Here is a 25,528-nt window from a genome sequence, read left to right on the forward strand (position 1 = left end):
AACAGTCTCGGTCTTCGTCCGGGAGCTGCGAGGCTGCAGGGCTGGTGCTGCAGTATCCTGCGCCGCCGCCGCTTAGCCGTGCTCGGAGCCCGGCCGAGGAAGCTGCAGCCGCAGCCAGGAGCCCGCAGCCCGCGTCCCGAGCCCACCGCCGCCCTCCGAGGGCGCCCCAGACCGCGCCATGGTGAAGGTGACGTTCAACTCGGCTCTGGCCCAGAAGGAGGCCAAGAAGGGCGAGCCCAAGAGCAGCGAGGAGGCGCTCATCATCCCCCACAACGCGGTCGCCGTGGACTGCAAGGTCCGAGGGTCAGGGGGTCGGAGGAGTGGGCGCTGGGCCCGCGGGAGAGCTGCGAGGGGCCGGTGCTGTTCTGCGCCCGAAGCGGCGCGGGGCGCGGGACAGAATCCCCGAGAGGGCCGAGCTCTCCTTTTTTTCGGGCCGCTCCCCTTGCTTGTCCGGCTCAGCTTCTTTGTAAGAAAGTGCGTGGTGCGGAAAGCGGCGCCTGCCGCGAAATAGGGAGCTTGGGAGGCCTGCGGGGAGGAGGGTTGGAGAACGGTGCCGAGTGCACGGTCGTTGGTGCAGTCCGGGAACGTGCCCGGCGCCAGGACTGGGTTCGGTCGATCTGGAGACCGGCGGCGGCACGCAAAACAACAAAAACAACAGCGGAGTTTGGCACTTCCTCCCAGTATAATGTGCCTAAAATGGCTGACATCATTACAAGCCTACACCTCTGTAGCTTCCTACTTTCGTTTCTAGGCAGAACAGTCCTTGCACTAAGTCCAGCTACTGTAAAAGCCTGTTAATTTTAAAAGCATTTTCTTCTTTATCTCCTCTTTTTCCACGGCCCTTCGGTATTGGCAGGTGAACTTCACCGTAGGGTCTGGGGAGGGAGAGGGGGGCGAGGGAGCGGGCGAGAGGAGAAAGCAAGGTGACGGTCTGCTCAGAGTAGGTTCTGGCTGTTAATTTTATTATTAAAACGATTATTCCCGGTAAAGATCGCTAATTACTATGTGGATGTCTGTGTAAAACCCACAATTGACTTTTAAATGATACCAGTATCTTTACGAGAGTCCCTTACACTAAGTGAAACTAAACGTAACAAACTTGTCTTACGTCCCTTGTAAAATTGTCCTTTATTTTACAAAATCCCCCTTTTAGCCCTAAGCAAAAAATCAGGAGAGGGACCATGATTGTACTAAGTTTTAGTGGTTTACAATAATTCTCATTTAAGGTATGATTATAATTGTCTCAGAAGTTGAATAAAAAGGAAAGACTCACAGCCTCTTTCTACGAGATCTTCTTTAGGCTGCAAAATTTTAATCCTGTAGAAATCAATTGTAGAAGTTATTTATGTTGAGTAATTTTTAATTTTTTCGTTAGCATTTTCAAGACCTGTTATAAGTAGGGTAAACAGTTCTAACTTTAAAAAAACTAATAATTTGTGCAAGTATGAGTAATAATCGTTTTTTATATGATCTAATGGAAACTACTACTGGAAAACACACTGTAAAAAATGTTTGAAAATACAACGTCAATCTGGATGTGCCTGTACTTATTTTTTGGAAATGTTCTAGTTAAAAACAAACGTTAGGGGTTGACTTTTAAATTACTCTCTTGCCTTGAAATAGGAAGTGGACTGATTCCCTAAAAGGAATTAGAGTTTTGGTATTGGTATTGTTTTCCTGAATCCATTGTAAACCGTCTTGATCTTAAGAGAAAATGTTTGGAATCCACAGAGGATAATTCCAGCAGCAAATTATTATCTTAGCTCTATGTTTATCTAACATTCATTGTACCTAAAATAAGTTGATAGTCAAGTACTCGGTCATAACAGACTGAAATACGTAGATAGAGATTAGATAGATTTTAATCCTATTATTTGTCTTTTTAAAAATCCTATGAACAAATATAACTCCTCCTATTAAAAAAGAGAGAGAGAGAAAGGATTGGATGATGTCACTTCAGATGGCTTTTCCCTGTTCCTGTAGTGAAAGAGATGTGAAACTCTGGACAAAAATCAGAAATAATTTGCTGGGCAGCTTTAAATCTGACTTTTGGCATTTACTGTCATTTCTGAAATGGTGACCCTGTTTTCAGATTCTCAGAATTTCTCACAATTTCACCGTATTCAAATACTATGGTCACAGCAGCAGGAAAAAAAGTAACCATTCATAGCTCTGTGCTATGTTTTCTGTTTCTATTTTCTCAGATCCCCATAGCCAAAGAAAAATACTGGAACAAAGCTGTGAGGGCCAGAGTCTTCCTTTGTAACCACATAGCAGTCATGGATGAATTGGCAGATACAAAATGACTGATTCTTTTTCTAGCTATAAGCTCAAAGACTTCTTAAGTGAGTGACAAAATACTGCTCTACATTAAAACTAGAATCCTTATAATCAGTCACTTAACAGTAAATGAAAACCTTACTTAATAACAGACATTTGTGGAAGATCTCTTAGAGCTGGGTCAGTGATTCCTTAATGTTCTATGGCTCCTTGGGGTGACTGTGCTGGGGAACTACTGAGTTTGACTCCTTGGATTCTGCACAGAATCAGCCTTCCTGTGTTTGCCTGGGGCATTTCCTTGCCTGGTTGGTGGAGAGGATCCAGTTTAGCTAGTTAATGGGCCAGAACCCCTGAACAAGAATTTTGAGTATCTTTAACTCTCCTAGACCACGATATCCCGAAAACCATGTTTCTCAAAATGTACTCTTAAGGGTCACCTGATATCATCTGGGATTCTGGTTTAAAAATGCAGATTCTTCAGACCTTATGCCGGAAGAATTCTTACCACTCCAGTCAGCTGGCTTATGTAACACGCATTCCAGTACTTTAACACTGCTCCTGTCCTTTGCTATTTCTTTATCCCTTTTCTCACTGCTGGGTGAGGACCCTCTGGAAACAGCTCCATTGTCCCATTTTTCAATCTTGTCTTTTCAGTAGCTATTAATCCCAACAGCCATGTCTATTGATTATATTACCTCAACTAGCTTGCTATTTGTTATTCTTGCCCTACATTTTCCCCTATGTTTTGTGTAATAGAGGTGAATTTGAAATTATATGCATGTTTTATGTTAGAGGCAGCAATTCATTCATGAATGTTTGTGTTTCTACTTTGAACTTTGGAAAATTGTTATATATATGTAAATATCAAAGAAAATACTTAACGTCCTGAGTCGGAAGTCCCAGTTTTGTCATTACACAACTACTTGATCTTGGGCTTAAGTTTTTACATTTCTTTATGTGTAAGATGACAGGGTAGGAGCAGATGGTCTGTAAAGGACTCTTCCAGTTTTAAAATTCTATGAAAATGCTAGAATTACATAATTATATTTGGCAGGAATCGAATTGTTTTAACTGTGAAAAAAAATAACTACCTCCTCACCCTAATCAGACTGTTCCCTTTGTTCCTCCCCATGTTCAGCATGTTACATTCCTTCCTTATATTAAGTAGCCATGGGTCACAGAAAGGAGATAGATAGAGGTATTATGTAATACGCTCAATTTTCATTTTGGGTTACCTCACTGTAGAACAGTAGTTGTCAATAACAACTTCTGTTGTCATGCCTAATTAGGAAATGCCTTTCCCGATCTCAGGCGTCGAAGAAGCTCAAGTTTCCTTCATAGGTATCCGTGCAAGTTGTTTTGCTGATAAATAGTGTTGCCTCTTCTCTGCTGTGCATCGTAGTTGTAGTTGCAGACCTCCTTAAAAGGAAAAGTAAAATGCTCGTGGAGCGGAAAAGATGGGGCAGGATGGAAGCATAAGTGAAGGACTGCTAACCCAGTAAGTTCTGAGTTACCCGTCACAAAATGGCTACTTGGATCCTAATTCTTTACACTTTCTGGCATTTCTGTTTGCATAAACAGGACTGGTAATTTTGCCTTTTGGTGGTGTTGGTGTTCATTGTATTTTCTGGTTTTGGGGAGGTAGAGGTCAGAGAGGGAACATAAAATATGATGACATTTACTGAAATGTTTTGATGTTTACAGAAGGGATGGGGAGCTTGGTTCCCTTTAACAGAAGTGCGTATGATTACCTAGCTGTGTAACTTAGGTGTCTGTAAACAACATTGGCCAGCAAACACTTTACAGTCACTGCATTTTAGTTCTTCATGAGGATATTGATGTCTGAAGTGAAGGATTAGTTCTGGGAGACAAATTAATTGCCCCTGTGCCTACCAAGTGACTTGGCAGGACCTCCTGTGTACACACGCCTCACGGGTTGCTGCAGCTGCAGAGGGTGGACAAAACTGCCTGTCGTACAGTTGGAGGTTACCTGCTTGGGGTCTTCCCAGTGTCATCTTAAACTTATTTTTCCGGACTAGATAGAAGCAAGTATATTATCCTTGGCAAAATCATAAACCTGTAAGATGTTATGGAATATCAGCTCTACCATATAAGAGGTTTAAGTGAATGGAAGTATTATTTTAATCAGAAATATCTCTTGAAACACATGGTACAGGCCTATTTAAATTGATTTAGAATTTAACTTTAGAAGTTTTCATTATGTATTGCTAAAGCTTGATGTAAGGTGGGACATTTTATTTATTTGTTCTCTCATACCATAACTTAAATGAGTGTCTACTTGAAAGTCATTTTCTTTTTTCCAAAAGGAAAATACTTTCTGAATTCATGGTATAACTAAAACTTCTTGGACTCCTTTGTATGTCATAGTGTCAGTAGAGGAAGAGCCAGAAAAATTTGTGTCTTTTCAAAATGACATCAGTGAATGCATCCTCTTAAACTTTTCGGTAAACTTGTCATTTTTTATTAGAGCTTAGACTAAAGGAGTTAAGGACTTTACCATCAAAGGACTTTTCAGGCCATAACTGCTGCCTGTTAAAATAAAGGATTTGACAGCATGTGGTGGTTTTTGTCAAAATGCTGTAGAAAGTAGCAACACTGGACCTATGTTTTCAAGACGCTTATGTGTAGAGTTATTTCCTTGGCTCTCATTTTCTTGCACAGAGCCTAACAATGAAAGTTTTATAGGGTAGGCAACTGAAAGTTGAAAATTAGAAATTTTATTGTAGATACGACACTAAGAACATTAAAAAATCATTTAATTGTGATTATCCCTTTTAATCAGTATTTATGATACGTGTACTTAATAGCTTTAAAGAAATCTACAGTATAATCCTCTATTTTATGTGTTACCAACAGTTGAACAAAATTGTTTTTAAACAATTGAAGTTTTTTTTGAGCTCTTTAATTGATTAGAGGAAAAGAAGGAATGAAGTATTTCTATAATTCTGCCATTTGGGGGAAAAACAAGTAAGAATAACATAGACTTTTTATTCTTATGCAGAAGACTTTCAATCTTGAGTTTCAGAAATGAAAAAAATTACTATTTTTATGATAGAGGGATGTTCTAATTTTTCATTTAATATTTATCTTTTAATGTTGATAAGTTTCTAGCAGTAATTATATGACTTAAAGCTAAAATATATTTGTCAGAAGAGAAATTAATGTTGAAATTAAATTTGCACAGTTTATAAATCCTAAACATTTTCAAGTTAAACATGTAGAGAGTTTATTTGGGAAATTGACACTAAGTGTGACGTTAGGTATTTGATACTTTAAGATTTTGAAATATTTGCATAAGCCTTTTCTGGCATAGTTGAATTTCATACTTTGAAAAATGAAACGTTTTAATGGAGTTCTGTATATTTGAATGTTTTAACTTTTAATGCCAAAATTACTTTTCAAGACTTAAATGTTTTGCATAACGAGTTAAGAATAAAGCGTAAATCTTAGATTGTTTTCTCTGCTTTAAATATGATTATGATGTTTAAAATTATTTAACATAAAAACCAAAAAGGTAAGTTGCATTGTTAAGTAAATCACTTACTGCAATGTCCAGAAGAAGAATCCTCTTTATGCTGGGAAGAATGACTTTAAGAGTTGGTCCACTGAGGTCTGCAATTTTTATTTATTTTTAAAATTTTTATTTGTTTATTTAAAATTTTGTTTATTTATTTATTTATTTTTGGCCTAGCTGCATGGCCTGCAGTATCTCAGTTCCCCAAGCAGGGACTGAACCTGGGCCACCACGGCAGTGAAAGCCCAGAATCCTAACCACTAGGCCACCAGCGAACTCCCTAGGTCTGCATTTCTTAAAATTCATTTTGTCAGCCAGTCTCTCTAGTATTTCTTTTCTACTATATATACCATGTCAGTTTTTAAAATTTTTTATTTTATTGCTTTCTCTTCAATCTATTTTACCTTGCTTTCATATTAGTGCTAGGAAAAAATTTCCCAATCCCATCTAGGGCGGTGCTAGGCATGTTAAGCAGAGACGGCAAACTCAATACTCCTGGGCCCAAGCAAATGATATAGTGAAGCTAGGCTTTTTTTTTTCCCCCCATATTAAACAACTTAGAATATTCTTCATTTTCATCGGAAAAAAAAAAAAGGATCCAGTGTTGCTTGATCCTCCAGTTTTTAAAGGCAAGCTACAATCAGGGTTTTTATTTAAAACTTGACTTTTCAGTATTAACAACTAATTCATACCAGAATTTCAGGCAGAAACACTGAAGACTGACATAGGCCACCATTTTACAGTCTCCTTTACCGTGGAGAGCAGGGCTGGCAAATTATGGCCCAGGTGTCCAAATTGTGGCCTGCTGCCTGTTTTTGTATAACCCATGATCTAAGAATGATTTTTTATATTTTTAAATGTTTGGGGGGAAATAATCAATTTCTCTTGTTTGGCCTAGTTCCCTCACTCCAAAAAGGGGTATAGTTCAGGAAACCACACTGTCTACTTATTGAGAAGTCAGACTATGCAGTTTGTGCTTTAGGATTTAGATCCTATCTCTACGACTTACTGTGTTAGTTTGGATAAATTATTCCAACTCTCTGATTCTCCATCAGCTAACTGGGAAATACGATAATCTGTAAAAAATTGATCACAATGCCTGGAACAGAGTAAGACTGAATAGATATCAGCTGCTATTATTACTACTACATCTTTTTTTTTTTTAACAATTCAAACTTTTATTTGGTACTACTACATCTTAAAGATTTCTAGAAGTAGACTTCAAGATAGAAGTAGAAAATTAATGAAGCATAGCATTTATTCATTTTGTATTGTTTTTTATAAACTAATACCTCAAACTTAACACTATTTTCACATAGTGTTAGATCCTACTGGCAAAAGTTAATATTGTTACCTGGATCTGATAACTTGGGCAAGTCTGGAAACCTCCCAAGCCTCAGTTTCCTCATTTGTAAAATAGTATAGTGGTACCAACCTTATAGTGTTCTTGTGATGGAATTAACTGTCCCTAGTTCATAGAAACTCAATTAAATGTTAATGCTTTTCCCCATCCCCATCTTTTAAAAGTCCCACTTTTCCCCCCGCTCAATCATGCTTGTTTTGGAATATTACTTCTTGTGTTACCATTACTGCTTATCCCTACCTCACATGTCAGTTACATAACAAGATTGTTGATAAATAACATCCTGTTTCCCCAAGGTATTCTGGTGAGGAGCTGTTCCTGCAACTTAAAAATCCTTAGCATTCAGTAGCTATGTCCATTTTTGTATAAAAGTATATTTCTCATTATGTAATAGATGTTGATAGAATTTTATAAATCTAATTTTGGATTTAATCAAAGTATTAATTTAGCTTTAAAATGCAAATACTAGTCCTGCTCTGTCTCTGAGGAACCCACTTTTTTTTTTTGGAACCCACTTCTTAAATTAGTGGTTCTCAAACCTTTTGGCCTCCGGACCCCTTTGTACTCTTAAAAAATTGTTGAGGACCCCAAGAGCTTGTTTTTTTTTTTTGCGGTACGCGGGCCTCTCACTCCTGTGGCCTCTCCCGTTGCGGAGCACAGGCTCCGGACGCGCAGGCTCAGCGGCTATGGCTCATGGGCCCAGCCGCTCCATGGCATGCGGGATCCTCCCGGACCAGGGCACGAACCCGCGTCCCCTGCATTGGCAGGCGGACTCTCAACCACTGCGCCACCAGGGAAGCCCCTGTCTTATTTTTATTATGAAAATAGTTTTGACATTGTGGATCCCCTGAAAGGGTGTCCCTGGAGCACATTTGGAGAACTTCTACTCTTAAGTACTTGCTGTTTCATGGTTTTTGTTTTCATTTGTGTTTTTTGCAATTTTAGATATTACCTACTGGCTTCCTAATATGGAAAGTGAATATTTAGCCTTTTCTATATATTTACATGGTATATACATAATCTGTTCTCCTAGTATAGTTATAGTAATGACTGGTTAAATTGATAGTCCATGGTTTTATTATAATTGACATGAAACTTACACAGAGTAAGTAGCAATGCAGTGTAACTACTAGTTAATGTAGTTATACTGCATTACATTGGAGTAAGTAGTATAACTTATTCTACTTCCTTTCTTGTACAAAACCATTTTTATTACCCCTGAATTTGATAATTGACTTCTTGGGTCAAGGGGGAGGATTGCTTAATTTTCTGTTTATTGCTAATTCATCCTGATACTCTCTGACAGCAGTATAATTGCCTTTTGTATCTACAAACTTATCAGATAACTTACCGAGTTCCATATTTTTCTTGGCGATATTTCATTTGTCATTTTTCAGTCTTTCCACCCAGACTAGTTGTATTCTAGGTATGTTTCTACACAGATGTCCTGAGAGTAATTATTATCCTGGAATTGTTCTGCCTTTGCCTCCATCCTAAGTTGGATCTTATGTTTTATAAATCCAAGAAAAAGCATCTGAGCTCAGTTATTTTTTTAAACTTTACTTGTCTGAGAGTCTTTACTCTGTCTTCACGTTTAATTGATAATTTATCTGGGCATAAAATTCTAGGTTAGCAATAATTTTCTTTCAGCATTTTGATGGCATTGCTCCGTTATCGTCTAGTCTGATGCCATTCTGATTCCTGGTTCTTTGAATATGACCAGTTTTGTTTTGTTTTTCCTCTAGAAGCTTGAGATTTTTTTCCTTATGCTTTCAGCTTTCGTAATTGTTATTGACCTACTTTGTTTTCTGTCATTTCCATTTTCTGGCTTAAGGTTTATTTATTTATCCCTTTACTATCACTGTTGAGCTTTCAGGAGGAGGTAAAGATAACCATTTAACTGGAAATCAATAATAGAACTTTCAACTCAGCTATCTCATAGCTTTAAGATTTATTAGAATATTTTCTTTAACATTAAAAATGGGCTTAATGATAATAATGGATAATAATGGAAACTATGTGCATTTTTATTAACACCAGTTTAAGGTCAGACAGGATGACCTAAAAAGAGGTATCTTCTTGTCTCCCTTTTTAATGTTCCAAAATTGTGTTCTTCATGAGTAATATTAGAGGCAACTCACTCACTACCAACTTCATGGTTTTTGCCTTGTGGCTTTATTCCTCTAAGTTAGGTTCATTTTTGTAACAATATCTTGCCTTTTTCATTGATTTTGAAATGCTTATATGCTAGTGAGCCTGAGTTATTTTTCTTGATTGTTTTTCCTTCATGTGCATATTATTTTAATACTTTCTGTTACTATCCTTTGTAATTTGATGAATAATAGAGAAAAATTCTATTAATTTTGTCAACATGTTAATAATACGAACACTACGTTGTAATGGTTAACACATACACATAGTGCTTACTAGGAGTGTGGCTCAATTTAAGTAAACCTATTAAGATAGGAAAAATCTGTAGAAACTCAGGCTAGGCTATGTTGTTTCTGGTTGGATATGAGTGTTACCCAGTTGTAACATGGTATCACGTCACTTATTACCAGAGTTAATTTGCCTAACCTATTATTTAGGTAGGTCATTGACCTAATAGCTCCATGATTTTCCTTCCCTAAGGTGTGCACATGGAGTCAGATGATAAGTCAGGCCTTATTTGGTGATACCGCACAGATAATTTTATTTAAATTCTCTGGGCCTCATTATATTTATCTGTAAAATGATGTATTGGACTAAATGAGCTTTCATGGCTCTTTCATACAGGAGCTTTTCTTTCTGAGAAGTACACTGATCACATATTCAGAGGCACCTACTACTGCATGGCCAGACCACATACTAGGGATTTAAAATTCACTAAACACCTCAACCTTCAGGAGGCCCCTGGTGTAACTCAGGGAGACCAACCATGTAAACCAGATTAATCACAGCCTACTTAAACATCTGTGTCTGTTTTCACAGGAAAACAACCCCCTGGATCCAAGGGTGAGGAGAGTGGTAGAATAAGGGAGCAAGATCAAATGACTATTGAGTGTTTATTGTACGTGCATTTGGTGCTAGGCATAGGTTCGAGGCACTTTTTACATGTTCACTCTAGAGAGACAAATATCTCTGATCTCAAGAACTGGAATTATGTTTTCTAGTAGTCATTTTATATAACTTTCAAATTTTTAAACTTGGATGGGAGCTGTAACTTTCCACATTTGAATTACTTTATGTTTTTAGAAGAATATACTTGGAATTTTCTCTGCAAAAGTTTTGCATTTTACATGGAATGACTCATTTGAATACAAATGTATAGTTATCTCGTTGAATGACATTAAAATCCAAGATTTGTACAAAAATGAGTCCAGAACAGGTTTGCTTTTTTCCCCCTCTGATCTGGACACATAATTTTATGATGAATTATAGAGTAGAGCCTTCCTATCGTCCTTAAAATTTCTAGGAAGACAGTTGATATTCTTATTAGGAACAGTATGAACTCATGATTCAGCCAGTGGCAGAAGAAATCTATCTTGACCAATTTATCAATCCCTAGTAAAGGTTGTTATTAACAGTAAACATCATTTGTATATAATGCTGTTGTTTAATCTCACCAATATGAATTGGAAAACCTGATGAAATTTCATAAAGTCTTGTCATTAGTACACTTCTCTTCAGTGTAGATTGAATAAACACTATATTTAAATTATGGTCATCTTTTAAAATATTAATAAGTAGGAAAAAGAATAGAAGGCTCTTAAGGTATTCCTATATTAATATTCTGCTATGTACCAGATACTCTGCTTGTCCCTAATGATGTAAAAAGTGATTAAATTACAATCCAGCACTAAAAGCATTTACAGCCTAATTTTTTTTTATAGTTCTGGCCTATTTTTTTTTTAAACCTAGGCATGTGCTAATTTTATATAATGCCAATAATTTGGTTCAGATTTCATATTTCTCACAGTAGTTGAACTGTTATGCAATGGCTTTAAAGTTTTAATCTTTTTATTCCTGTTTTGCTGCTTATGTGTCATAGGATTTGTTAACAAAAAAGGACATTAATGAGAAATTGGTTTTGTAGACATTGTAATTTTATTTATTTTAATTTTAAAAAATATTTATTTATTTTATTTACTTATTTTTTGGCTGCGTTGGGTCTTGGTTGTGGCATGCGGCATCTTTCGTTGTGGTGCGCGGGCTGCAGAGCGCGCAGGCTCTATAGTTGTGGCGTGGGCTTAGTTGCCCCCTTGCATGTGGATTCTTAGTTCCCTGACCATGGATCGAACTGGCGTCCCCTGCATTGCAAAACGGATTCTTAACCATTAGACCACCAGGGAAGTCCTGACATTGTAATTTTAGATTAGTTTCTCTTTTTAAAAATCTCTCCCTATTCCAAGTGTAAAATAATGCAGTAACATTAATATCCATATAATGCCAATCACTTGGAAAGCTGCTCCCTTTTTGCATTTCAGACATAAGATTTCTCATGTGGACTTTCTCACCCTAGTTGAGATAGTATCAATCTTACCTGAAAAGTCAAATGAGAAAATAAAATTCAGATTACTGATTTAAATGAGCAAGAGAAAATGCAAACAAATGTTTGGTGTCTTTATAGATTTTTAGCTTCTTAGCCATAGATTTTTGTGTTTTACATATAGCAGAATATATTTGGTAATGAATTACTGCTATTAATGGTGAACAGGTTGCTGGATCATGTCTTTTTGTTGCTTTTTTCCACGCTGGGAAAAGAAAACTAATGTAGAAGCCAGCTGAATAGAACATGTACCAGTGGCAAATGGATGGCACTGGTATCCTACATGATGGTAATTAGTTGGAACGATTGCCTGTGTAAGTTCTGTGGTTCAAAGAGTATAGTTAGGAAAACATTTTAGAAATTTTTTTAAGTAGATCTTAAATGATGACCAAGGTTTTTATTTTTGAATTCTTATTGGAATAGGAAGTCATTTTCTTTTCCTCTCCAGTAATGCCTTTTTTAATTGGCCTTTTCAGTATTTTGCTGTAGATTGCTTTTTTGTTTGTTTGTTTTTTAAAGGGTGAACATATTTTAAGAGTTTATTTGTAAGCAATTTTAATTAATTTAATTTAATGAGTATATATATTTTTAAATCATGAGTATATTTTAACAAAACAAGTTAAATTTCTGTGCATCAGTAAAGTATTATGAAAGGAAAAAAGAAGGAATATTAAAAAATGAAAGGTGTAGATTACTTTTTATTGGCTTTACTCCAAGAAGATACCTGTTTCAGCTTACCTTTCCCAGCTAAGTCAGATGGTGGTGGGGATAATACTAATAGCTATCACTTACTTAGCACTTACTATTTACTCTGTGCCAAGCAGTGATCTAAATACTTCAGTTGTATTTCCTCATTTAATCCCCACACTAACCCTATGAGATTAGTGCTATTATTAATCCATTAATGATGAGGTGATTGAGACAGAGAAGTTAAAATACCACTTGTCTGTCTGTTTCCCATCCTCCAGAATTTTGAGATTTCTTGTCTGCTATCAATCTTTTCATCCTTATCTTTCTTAAAAGTTTATATCTTTTTCATCTTCTTCAGTATCATTTAATGGGCTCTTAGGAAAAAACACTCTCCTTGCTCCTCATAAGTTGGGAAAGGAGAAGAATTCGAATATACTGGAGTATTAGTTACATACTGAAATTTTCAGCCTTTCTAGCTTTATACTATTCTGTTAATTTTGACAAATACGTGCACTTGTGTAATCACTGCAGTCAAGATGCAGAATATTTTCCTCACCCCAAAATGTTCTTTAATATCACTTGGTAGTCAATCCTGAGTGCCACACCTGTCCCAGTTTTCTGTTCCTGTCGTTTAACCTTTAGCCAGAACCTCATACAGATGGTATTATACCATGAGTAGTTTCTGTCATTCTCATTGTTTCTGTCTGTCCGGGGGACTGGGTGTTGTCTGGACCATCTTTTATTCCCTTAGCTCTTGGACTGTGGTTTTTCTGAGCTTGTCCAATCCCAGCTTCTCTCTGTCACCATTTTTGGTTTGCTTATGCCATTCATGCTTGGATTTGTTCTTTGCAAAAGAATACCTGTTCTGTCACTTAAAGGATTCAGCTGCTTTATTCACCATGTTAATCCAGTTTCTATAACCCAGAACTCAAAACCCTTTTATATGGAGAAGTAGTTTAAAATTAGGTTCTCAGAAGGAAGCATACCCAGTCATAGCTGGAAATGAAAATCAAGGTTCAAAACCAAGCAACACTGTAGAAAAGTACTTGGTATGTTTGGTCTTCAGTAGGAAGAAAAATGATGAGGGAGGAGTTGAGAAAACTAGAACATTGATGAGAAATCTGTGAAAATTTGAATTATTATATATATATTTAATGTTGGCAGCTAATTCTGTATTTTGTAAAACAGTGTACAGGCCAAACAACACATCCATGGGCAGCTGGCCTGTGCAACCCCTATTTATTGATATTACTGAATGTGTTTTTAAAAGTACATATTTCTAAATAAATATATTTCTGAAGGTTCAGTAGCTTATGCTACTCTGAGTTGAATAAATTGTATTGGTTCTTTTCTGTTTTTCTGTTTTTTAAATATAAAGTGTTTTATGCCATCTCCTTTTTTCTTTTTTGTAATACGATTTTTAACCCTAAAAGATATTTTCCTCTTTAGTATTCTGGTTCCTAAAGTGGTGGTGTTGCATTTGCTCTAATAATGCAAAATAGTATGTCTGGGAAGCTCTGAAAAAGTGTCTCTTCATTCATTCTACAAAGAAGGCTTACATAGAGATGCCAGAGGATGTGAAGTGTGAGTTGTTAGTATGGGCACAGAATAAAAATTATATGAAAACCCTTGCATTTTGTCTGAGTTAAGTTTATAATTGAAGCACATTTACTGAAGCCTCTTAGGGAACTGATTGAGGTGACCTAATTCTTAACTAATTGAAGTACCAGAACAGAATTTACTCTTCATTTTGCTTAAGATATAATTGGTTAAGTAATTTTATTATCATATGACAAGATTTATTCGAACCAGAAATACACTGCAAGAGTGAGAATGCTTTTGAAGCCACTTCTTTCTGTACCTACTGTTGAGGGGTGATTATAGGCCAGTGTGTGCTTCAGCGTCTTCATTTATAAACTGGGGTAAAAACTTGAGGTTTTAGGAAGATTAATGAGGTGATAATTGTACAGCACCTGTGGGAGTTCTTTTACCTTATCAGCATCATTTAAGGTGCACCAGTTTTATTGCAGTACAAGGGGAGGAAATGTCTATGACTTGCTTTAAATTAGGCCAAGTAAAGTTTTATGTCCTAGTGAAGTTGCTCTTGTTCATGAGTGGTTTTCCTTTTTCTTATGATTTTTATGATTTTTGTTGTTAATTATGAAATAATCCAAGCATATAAAAACAAAGAATTTGTAGTACCATTTATATGTTTTTTTCCTTTTATGTTTTTTAAGTCTTCAATATATGGTGTTTTTTTTTTTTTAATTTTTTTGCGTTAGCATTATGTTCTGAGATTAATCTCAAAATCAACAGTGCTAGTTGGTTTCATTTAGACTTTAATTATATGAACCCATAATACTTTATTCTTTACTTGTGGACACTAGGTTATTTCCAGTTTTTTTCCTTAATGACCATTCTGCAGTAATCATTATTGAGCCTCTTTTTGTGTACAAAAGTGTTTATCTAGGGTTATGTTATTAGGAATGGAATTACTGGGTCATAAGATATATGTATCTTTAATTGTATTAGGTACTGCCAAATTGTTATTCAAAACATCTGTACCAGCTCCTGTCTACTGTGCAAAAGTCCTCAATTCCCATTGTTCCACACTTTCTCCAGCACTTGGTGTTGTTAGACTTTCTTTTATTGCCTGGTATATAGGAACTCAGTTGGTATTTTTTTCTCTCATTCCCCATATTAAAGTAAAATTTACATGCAGTAAAATGCACCTATTTTATGTGTACAGTTTGATTGAATTTATGGTCATTGTATAAAGTCATGTATCCACCACCATAATCAAGATATGAAACATTTCCATCACCCTAAAAAATTTCCTCATACTTCTTCCATCTTCCTTTCACTGTGACAGCCACTAAGCTGTTTTTTGTCATTATAGTTTTTCCTTTTCATAGGCAGTCTTCTGCGTTGGAGGTTTTTTTTTCACTATAGTGTTTTTGAGATTCAGTATGAATATACCACACTTTATCCATTCATCAGTTAGTGGATAGTTGTGTTGTTTCTGCTTTGGGGCTATTATGAATAATGATGCTAGGACTATTTATGTGTAAATCTTTGACTCAGTTGATTTTTAATTACTGATCTTCAGCAATTTTGCTGAACTCTTAATTAGTTTGAATAATGTGACTTTCTCAGATTTTCTACGTAGACAGTTATATATCATTTGACATAATCACAGCTTTGTATTCTTTTTTCTAATCTTTTAATCAGTTCATGTTCTATCATTTGTGTACTACCTAGGATCTCTAGTACAATGTTGAATGAAAACAAAGAATCAGTTTTAGTGGGCATTCTCATATTCCTGACTTGAAAGGGTATGGTTTAATTCTGAAGTTTCACCATTAAATATGAGGTTTGCTGTAGATTTTTGATTATTAGCCTTTTTCATGTTAAAGAATTTCACCTCTTCTGGTTTGCAAAGAGATTTTATTATGAATGGGAGTTATAATTTATCAGGTGCATTTTCTACATATTTTGAGATGGTCATGTGGGGTTTTTCTTAAATCTTAACATGTGGCTTTTTTCTCTAAGTATACTCTTTGAAGTTTTAAAATTTAATCATTTAAAATGCATTTTAAAATCACTTAGGTTAACAACATTTCTATCTTGAATATACTTTAATCCCTTCTCTGTGACTCAGACTGTAACAAGGAACGTCATCTATTTGTCATGCATACTATTAATTTTGACTGTAAATTGCTTAAGATTTCAACTGTGTCTTAATCATGTTTGAATTTCCCACAGGATCTAGCACAGTACATTGCAAATAACAGGCCCTTAATGTTGAACTGGGCTGCGTGCTTAGGGCTACTATTCTTTGCTAAAAAGCCACAGTCTCCTGTGCGTCATAAATTCTTATGTTGCCCCCACCTTTCATTGTCACGCTGGCTGCTGATGTGTAACTTTGGGGTCATTAAAAAAATAAATAACTAAGCTTTTAAAAATTTTTTCTACATTCTACTCCCTCATCAAATATTAGTTGAGTGCCAACTAAGTGCCACGGTTGGCTTGGTGCTACCATACTAACCTTATAGAAATTTAGAGAAAAAAAGAGATTAGACTTTGAAGACCTGTTACCTCTTTTATGAAATAGATGATTGTGGTGCATGGACTTTGGGTCTGTAATTTGGAGATTCAGACTCTTATTTCCTGATTCTTAAGCCATGGTTCACGTGGTTGAGGTGCTGAACAAATGACCTGTGAGTACATGAGGTATTTTACAAGTTAGATTCTCTTGAGAAATTAAAAATTTTTGTTTTATTGTCATAGTCCTGAGATGTGATTTTTGAATGAACATCATAGCCTGTTACACAAAGTCCCTTTGTGACCTGCCCCAGTAACCTCTCCATTCTCGCCCCTGTACCCTTCACCACCATACTGGGCACTCCAGCCGTACCACATGTGACCTGTGGAATGTCATACATTCTGGCCCCATGATTTTATTCATTCTTTGCCCTACACATAATGCCCTTTCACTCTGTCTTCTGCATGGGTAATAAGTATTCGTCCTTCATTCTTCTCCAGTATTTTCTCCCCTGGGAAGTCTTCTCCCAATCAGCCCTTCTTCTGTGCTTTCTACATTCTCCTGTTAGAGCCTATGGCATATTTATGTTTTTTGTATATTTGTTTTCCAGGCTGATCTGAGCGATCTCTTTCTTGGCAGAGGCTACATGCCCAGTCCTAGCACAGCTCTTGGCACATAGTAGACGTTTATAATTTATTCTTGAAAATATTGTTTGTTGACCTGCTAAAAATGGTAGAGCAAAAGGCCTGGACACTGTTAGCAGTTTAACCTTCGGGGCTGCATATTCTTTTATGAGTGTCTGCCCATATGCTCTTTGGCTATCCCTTTAAGTGCGGCTAGTGAAGAGAGCCTGCCAAACGGGGCGTGTTGTACACACATTTGACTATCTCAGCAGCTGATACCAAATGTTTAGAAATGACTATTTCCATTTGTCATTCTCGTCTCCCCACCCTGCCTCCACCCTAAAATTAATTATGCTAGGAACTGTTTCTCATCTCAGACAAGGGCTCAAGCAAAACACTACATGTACTTTATCATTCAGGTTTCATAATACCTTGTGACTCCTGTGGAATTCTTGTAACTTTCTGTGCGCAGATGGGTGTCTTGTATGGCTTGATAAATTCCTCTAGGTTTATTCTCAGTACACACTACTTCCTTGCAGTGTACTTGTTGTCTTGAGTATACATACCATACATTGACAGGTATGCCTAGCAAAGTGTGATGCTCTCACAGTGTTTGAGCCAATCCTTAGATTGAATGGGATTTTTTTCTACAGTGTTAAATTCTGTGTTTAAACGTCAACCAACCCAAGCGCCTTAAATTGTTTTTGGTTGGCTGGGACATCTGGGCTTGGGCTTTAGCCCGGTAGTATCAAGTTAAAATTCCTTATCTTAGAATTGAAAACATAACCTTAGCTTTCATTCTTTCCTCACTGAATTCTTGCTTCAACCGTATCCAGCATTGTTCATACAGGTTTTCTTCCTAACTTTTAAGTTATATCCTATTTATCTATGGAGGTGTAGGTCAAGTCTTCTTTCTCCCTTAATCCATCCCATATTGAGTTTTCCAAGTAAAGGATAGAGTTATATACTTGAAGGGCTGTACACACATACTACTTACTAGATCATCTTTTATTATGTTGGTTTCAAGTCAACTGGAGCCTTTCTTTTGCTGCCTGTACTATTTCTTGAGCCACTGGTTATGTAACACCAGCAGCTAATCTCATTTGTTTGTCAGCTCTTTGCACATGAACATGGGCACAAATAAGAAATTAGCTATAACTCTGAAGTGACAGTAGAGGGCCTGAGTTAGAAGGGCAAGAGTGTATCTGACTGAATATCCTGACCCTAGATGATGTTCCAGTGCTAAATTATTTCCTTGAGGGGGGTCAAAATCAGAAGTCTAAAATTGTGTGCTGGTTGTATTGTCTCTTGACTTAATAAGTTTTTCTTACTAAATCTTTCCTCGGTTTTCTACTGATATCTTAAAAATGAAGAACTTTGGGCTTCCCTGGTGGCGCAGTGGTTGAGAGTCCGCCTGCCGATGCAGGGGACATGGGTTTGTGCCCCGGTCCGGGAAGATCCCACATGCCGCAGAGCGGCTGGGCCCGTGAGCCATGGCCGCTGAGCCTGCGCGTCCGGAGCCTGTGCTCTGCAACGGGAGAGGCCACAACAGTGAGAGGCCCGTGTACTACCAAAAAAAAAAAAAAAAAAAAAAAAAAAAATGAAGAACTTTGTTAAACTGGGATTCTTTAGGGTAGAGCAGTGGAATTACAGGATTATTTTAAATACATTTGTCCTGCTTTTTTGAGATTCTAATTGTTTAAAGAATCTGTTTAATATTATTTGGTCTGTCCCCAGTTTTCGTGTAAATTTTTATTATGTTTGGTTAGGAATGGCTTTGTACCTAGTATGAAATACTAATTACCTGCAGCAGACTAACACATAATTTTATAAATAATGTCATATACCCCGACATTGTAATACACAAGACTCAGCACCAGAATTTTGCACGACAAAGTTGTATAGCCTCTTCTGAATTTTTAAATATTAGAAGATATTTTAATCACTAAAAGTTAGGCACAGAAAATAGAAATTGTGGAGTACGTAATTTATTGCTCTAGAGATATGGGTGGCAGGTGGGGTATTGAAAGTTAGAAGAAAGAACTCTCCCAAAAGACTGGTGTCTCAGCTCAGGAGGCATTAAGGCTGGGTCCTGGTACCACCACTTAATCATTCCTGGGTAGATTTTGGTTAGAGACCTGACTCCTTTGGTCTTTATATCTTTGTTTATAAAATGATAATTATTAAGGTTTCTTTCAGGCTTGACATTTCTGTGATTCTGACTGCAGATAAGATATTGATCATCAGTCTTTTTCATATTTTAGGACCCAGATGAAGTGGTACCAGTTGGCCAAAGAAGAGCCTGGTGTTGGTGCATGTGCTTTGGACTAGCATTTATGCTTGCAGGTGTCATTCTAGGAGGAGCATACCTGTACAAATATTTTGCACTTCAAGTAAGTGGGAAAATGCTAGGGACATTTTTGCCTTTCCTTCACGTGTATTAGAAAATTGACCCAAACCTGTTCTAAGCCTGTGCTTTTTTGTCTGTGGCCTTTAGTCAGAGTGGTGGTCCTATTTTACGGTTATGTTAAAAAATCTCCTGAGCATAAGTTTGCTGAACCTATTAGACAGTCACTAAAAGCAGAATAACATTGTTTTGCTGACTAAAGGGTATAGATTGCTGGATGATTTTTAAAAATTGACTAACTCTCAATTTTCCTACCATAATTAATAGCTAAGTTATAGTATTTTCAATTGCCAGTTGAATAGATACACCAGCCTCAAATGTGATATTGATAAACTATAATTTGATAGACATTTTGGGCTTCCCCACAATAGCCTTTTGCTCCTGGGCCCAGAGTATAGTGGTTCCACTTCTCTCTGCCTCTTCCCCAGTCATTGGTTTCTCTTAAGAATGTGATTTCAGCAATAATGATGAGGTAATTTAGGATAAAAGTTGTTTATAATTTATTACAGAGTAGTAATCCCAGTGGATTAAGACTTTTTTTTTCTTCTGATTACAATGATTATGATTTATGATCTGTGTTTTGTGATATATTTCTCTGACAATAATTCCGTATGTGTACTTCTTTTAACATACCAGAGTTTGGAGAAACTGTTGACAAATAGATTTTATTTAGAAAGTGAAATATTCTACATAGGATGTGTAAATTTTGTGTTCATTTTCTATATTTTTTGAGATAATGTCATGTTGATAGATATTAGTGAAATACTAGTCATCTTTCTAATGCAGTTTTTTACAAGAAATGTATTTTTATATAAATCATTTGCGATTCCACTGTCCAGAGATATTTGTTGACCTAACATTTTGTTATATGCTCCTAATCTTTATTATATATGCATACTTTTAAAAAAAATCTTTATAATGATTTGCTATAATCTGATACTTTCCACTTAATTGTGATATATTTTAAGGCAAAATCAGAACTACTTGTATGCCTGTGGAAATTTCAGAAAAACTACCCCTCTTGGCTAATGAGAGAAAAATCATGTAATCAGTGAATCACATCAAAAAGTTTTAGAAGTATGTTCTTTCAGAAAAACATTACTGGTTTCTGAATATATTCTTTTATAAAAATAAGGCTTACAGGTAGAAATAGGCCTGTGTGTTTCTTCAGATTTACTTGTCACCAGATGGATAATTGCTTTTATATTCTGTTTTTGTCGAACACAAAAAGTAAAGGAGAAATCAGCTGCTTTTCTCCTTCTGAAACTGGTTTTTTACAGTACTTTAAAACCTGATCTTAAAGAATGTGTTAACGCTGTAATTAAACCGTCTGACTTGTCATCTAAAAGTAAGAGTTTGCAAGCAAAATGCTATGTAGGTAAAGGTGGCAGCTTAAGTAATACTTACATTTAAAAACCTGTCTTCCACTGAATTGCTGAAATAGTGTTTAAACTCTCTGTAGCCAGATGACGTCTACTACTGTGGAATAAAGTACATCAAGGATGATGTCATCTTAAATGAGCCTTCTGCAGATGCCCCAGCTGCTCGCTACCAGACCATTGAGGAAAATATTAAGATCTTTGAGGAAGATGAGGTTGAATTCATCAGCGTGCCTGTCCCAGAGTTTGCAGATAGTGATCCTGCCAACATTGTTCATGATTTTAACAAGGTGAGCCAGGTGCCCTGAACTGTAAAAGAATGCAGGTTCCTTAATTGATGCTTTTGTAGTTTCATTTTCAGTATTTGCTGATTTATTCTATTTATGGTTTACTTTTTACTTTTTAAAAAAATGGCCTTGGGTTTCTTCTGCCCTGCAAGATAAACTCCAACATTTGATGGGCTTTCTGTCTGAAGCAGACCCTCAGTGAACCTACCTTTCTTCCCCTTGCCTTGTCTGTCTTAATACACACCATGTGCTGTTCTTCCTTTGCTGCTAAATTGCTTTTAGAAATCTAAATGTTTACATGGTTTAGTTTAACTCATTTTAATCCTCAAAACCATCCTATGAGATAGTCTTTCTCAATCAGGTTTCTCATCTGAACCGTAAGAACACAAAATCATTTAATTGACTTAGTTAACTGCGTGACTTAGTAAACTGTGGATGGTAGTAACTAGTTAGTACTATTCTAGATGCATGCATAGGAGAGAAGTTAATTTTTATATACAATAGATGGATGCCTTGGAGGGCATTAGGGTCTATAAGTGAGGGGACTGGGGACTAAGTCTCTTAATCAGGTGATAGTTTATTTGAGTTAATTTTAATAGTTTGTTGTTATCTGATAAGAACTGTATTTACTAGTAGCAAAATTTCCTCTCCCATTACTATTTCCATTCCTACCCCACCAAATTCTTGATTTGTGGAAATGCAAGTGATTTACACATTCTAATAGTACAAGTTATTCTTAAAAATCCAGTTGCTGCCTGTCTGTATATTGGTAATATTTGTACATTAATCTAATGAAAATATATCTTTTTCTTCCCAGAAACTCACAGCCTATTTAGATCTTAAGCTGGATAAATGCTATGTGATTCCTCTGAACACTTCCATTGTTATGCCACCCAGGAACCTATTGGAGTTACTTATTAACATAAAGGTATAAAACTTTCAAATACTTCTTATTATTGATGCTGTTACAGCATCTTGGAATTCCTTGTTGAGAAATTAGCCCTGTAGGAGCCCATCTTACTGACAGTATGGCTAATAAGCATTTTACAATGAGGAACTAAGACTTGTGGTTTCGGATTTTTTCCTTGTCTCTTTTCTTTTAATACTTTATATTTTGAAATTAAAATGTAATTTCTAAAATTATATTTAAGTTTTCCTAAAGGGCCAGAGAATAAATCGTAGGCTTTTAAAAAATAAGATCTGTGTTGCAACTAATCAATTTTGATGCCATAGACAATATGTAAACAAATGGGCACAACTATATCCCAATAAAACTTTATTTATAGAAACAGATGGTGGGTAGTAGTTTGCCAATCTCTGTTCTGTACTATAATCTCTTAAGAATTTTGTCTGCTTTCCTTGTCTGTTCAATGTATGTTTTGAGATATCTGTGTAATATATTCTTTTCCAAATGTAGGCTGGGACGTATCTGCCTCAGTCATATCTGATTCATGAACACATGGTCATCACTGATCGCATTGAACACATTGATCACCTGGGTTTCTATATTTATCGACTGTGCCATGACAAGGAAACTTACAAACTGCAACGCAGAGAAACCATTAAAGGTAATACTTTCTAATGTTAAAATGTTGGCCAAAAAGTTTGTTTTACTTCATTGTGTTAAATTAGATTTAGATGTAAGCTAGTTATTGTTACCAATACACTTGCCGTGAGTGAGAAAATAAAACTATATTGTACATTGTATAGTATTTCTAGATTTCTGAAGAGTCATCTTAATTCTAAATCTACTCTTTTCAGATAGAATAGGTGAATGTGAAATGTCATTCCCTTGAGGTGCTCTTACCTCACTTTGCATATGGCCACCCAGTCCACCTTTCCATCCTACCCCTTTGGTTGAGCTGTACTGTGCAAGGGTTCTGCTTATCCAGAGGGTCTCTAAAGTAGCTCTTCATTTGTATGCTCAGGGATCTAGGTTCTAAGCAGAGTTTGCCTTCTGGATCACATTGAAGATAACCACAGTCAGGTTAGTTCGAAAGGAATTTGGCTGAAGAATTAAGAGCATTGACACAACTAATGTAGCTTTGCCAAATCACTTCACCTTTGTTTTCTCACGTGATGACATTATCTCCCCATTTTTTTTTAAGATCATTGTAAAAATAAAATGAAAGTACACGTGACAGAGCTTTAGAAAGTAAGGAGTGCCATGCAGATACACGATGGTGTGATTTCTCTGAAATTGTGGCACCTAGTTAAAGAGCGTTCCTGGCTTTCTGTTAGCACTTTTGGTAATACTGTTCTCCCACATTGGGCTGGTGAGTCACCTGAAGCCTGCTGCTTGATTTCTTTCATTTTAAAATGATCTTATGGTTCATAGTTTTTTTTAAAGTCATAATTTTACATATAATACAATTCACCCTTTTTAGTGTGTAGTTCTGAGTTTCAGCAAATCACCACCACAGTCAAGACATAGAACATTTCCACTACCTTCAGGGTCATAAATTTATATGTATGGCATTATTATTGTTACTAGCATCTGTTAAGATACTTAGTTTAGAAAAGAGAGGGAAATTATTTTCTGCAGTGTTAAAATCTACTTCTGCAGTGTTAAAAAAAAGTCAAACTATAGAAGTTAATGGAATATAGAGTAAAATATTTTTTTATGTCTAAATAATAACTGTGAAAATTAACATGAATATTTATTACTGAAGAATCAGAAATTTAAAAAATTTCCCCTTCCAAACAGGTATTCAGAAACGCGAAGTCAGCAATTGTGCTATGATTCGGCATTTTGAAAACAAATTTGCTGTGGAAACTTTAATTTGTTCTTGAACAGTGAAGAAAACATTATGGAGAAAAATTTAACACCACAGCATAACCCCACCCTTTGTATTTTGTGCAGTGATAATTTTTTAAAATCTTCTTTCATGTAAGTAGAACACAGGGCTTCACGGTTTTTCATCTCATTAACTCAATTAAAACCATTATCTTTAAAAAATCTTTTTTTCTTTCCAAGTGTGGTGTCTTTTATCTTGAATTAGTAGTTGTATGAAGTCATAGGTAATAGTACACGTCACCGTAGATCTTAGGAAGAGTTTAAATTTCATTAATTCATTTATCCAGATTTTTATGTTTTAATTATGCATTTTCAAGAGGAGGGGTTATCTAATAATCATATACATGCATACGTAAAAATGGACCACAGTGACTTATTTGTAGTTGTTGCCCTGCTACTTAGTTTGTTAGAGCATTTGAGCACACATTTTAATTTTCCTCTAATTAAAATGTGTAGTATTTTCAGTGGCATATTTAACTATTTAGAGTATGATTTCCACCTTGATGTTTTAATACCCTAGGCATCTGGTATAATAATATTTTAGAAAATGTTTGGAATTTAAGAAATAACTTGTATTACTAATTTGTATAATCTATACCTGTGCAATGGAATATAAATATCACAAAGTTGTTTGACTAAAGGACTGTGTGTTGTTTTTCCCACATAATAAAACCAAAGAGTAATTTGGTTCTTCATATCTTGAGATAATCCATGTTAAAGAAGAAACTATTTCTTAAAAATCCAGTTCTCTATATACAGTGGGTAAAGTTTTTTAAAAAAATAAAAAACTTTTCAAGTAACTACATTCTTCATGGATGCTATTAAAGTAACATCTAAGACTCAACCTTGAAAGATGCTGTTTAAACATTATAGAATAATGCTTTTGTATTTAATGGAAGGGCTGTCATTAAACCTGAACTTTCCAAGGAACATAAAGTGCTTTCCTGAGAATGTCTTCTCACAAATGGAGCATTTTGAGTTATAGTGGTGATTCTTATATTTCTAAGGTAGTTTCCTATCTGAAATAATTTAGAATCCACCCCTATTTAAAATATCTAAGAGTAATTTCACTGTAAATTCCTGAGACAAATTCCAGTTCTGAATTTAAGAAGTCAGAATTTTTAAAGCATCACAAACCCATAAAGGATTTAGTCTAGGAACCAGTTCTGGTCTAACAAGAATATTATTTGATTCCTGGCTCTTGGTTTCTTTTCAGTAATACTGTAAAAGCTTCAGGCTGGCTAGTCAGGTATTCAGAGATTGAGGATTTGTTTTAGAAGAGAATTTATTCTAATAAAATGAGAATTGCTTTTCCTTACCTTCAGGGCTCTGAAATTTCATAGTTTTTATGGGCTGTGAACATTTAGGAGCACGTTATTAATTCATTCAGCAGATACTTACTGAGCATCCTTTATATGCCCGGGACATGGCATGAAGCACTGAAGGTATACCTGTGAAGAAGAAAGACAACGGCTGCCTTAGTGGAAACTCACAGTCTAGTGAAAGGGACTGATGAATAACCAACTAATTACAATACAGTTGTGATTGGTACTGTAATGGGGAAGAACGGGTCCAGGAGCTTTGGGAGCCTTTA

At 35.9% G+C, this 25,528-nt stretch overlaps 1 protein-coding gene across 1 annotated transcript; it reads left to right on the forward strand.

Annotated features, from left to right (window-relative positions):
* ITM2B (integral membrane protein 2B) lies at positions 1-24,629 on the forward strand. Its single transcript, XM_024755561.1, has 6 exons — positions 1-295; positions 19,329-19,457; positions 20,934-21,140; positions 21,955-22,065; positions 22,555-22,705; positions 23,845-24,629. The coding sequence occupies exons 1-6, from the start codon at positions 179-181 to the stop codon at positions 23,928-23,930; spliced, it is 801 nt and encodes a 266-aa protein (XP_024611329.1). The 5' UTR covers positions 1-178; the 3' UTR covers positions 23,931-24,629.
* Positions 24,630-25,528: the final 899 nt, after the last annotated feature.

This window comes from Neophocaena asiaeorientalis, unplaced genomic scaffold, assembly GCF_003031525.2.
Source record: "Neophocaena asiaeorientalis asiaeorientalis breed wild unplaced genomic scaffold, Neophocaena_asiaeorientalis_V1.1 scaffold59, whole genome shotgun sequence".
In the NCBI taxonomy this organism is placed as follows: Eukaryota; Metazoa; Chordata; class Mammalia; order Artiodactyla; family Phocoenidae; genus Neophocaena; species Neophocaena asiaeorientalis.

Coding starts and splice junctions, on each gene's coding strand:
- ITM2B (XM_024755561.1), top strand. CDS start 179: ATGGTGAAGGTGACGTTCAACTCGGCTCTGGCCCAGAAGGAGGCCAAG. Junction 296..19,328: donor CGGTCGCCGTGGACTGCAAG/GTCCGAGGGTCA, acceptor TTCATATTTTAG/GACCCAGATGAAGTGGTACC. Junction 19,458..20,933: donor ACAAATATTTTGCACTTCAA/GTAAGTGGGAAA, acceptor AACTCTCTGTAG/CCAGATGACGTCTACTACTG.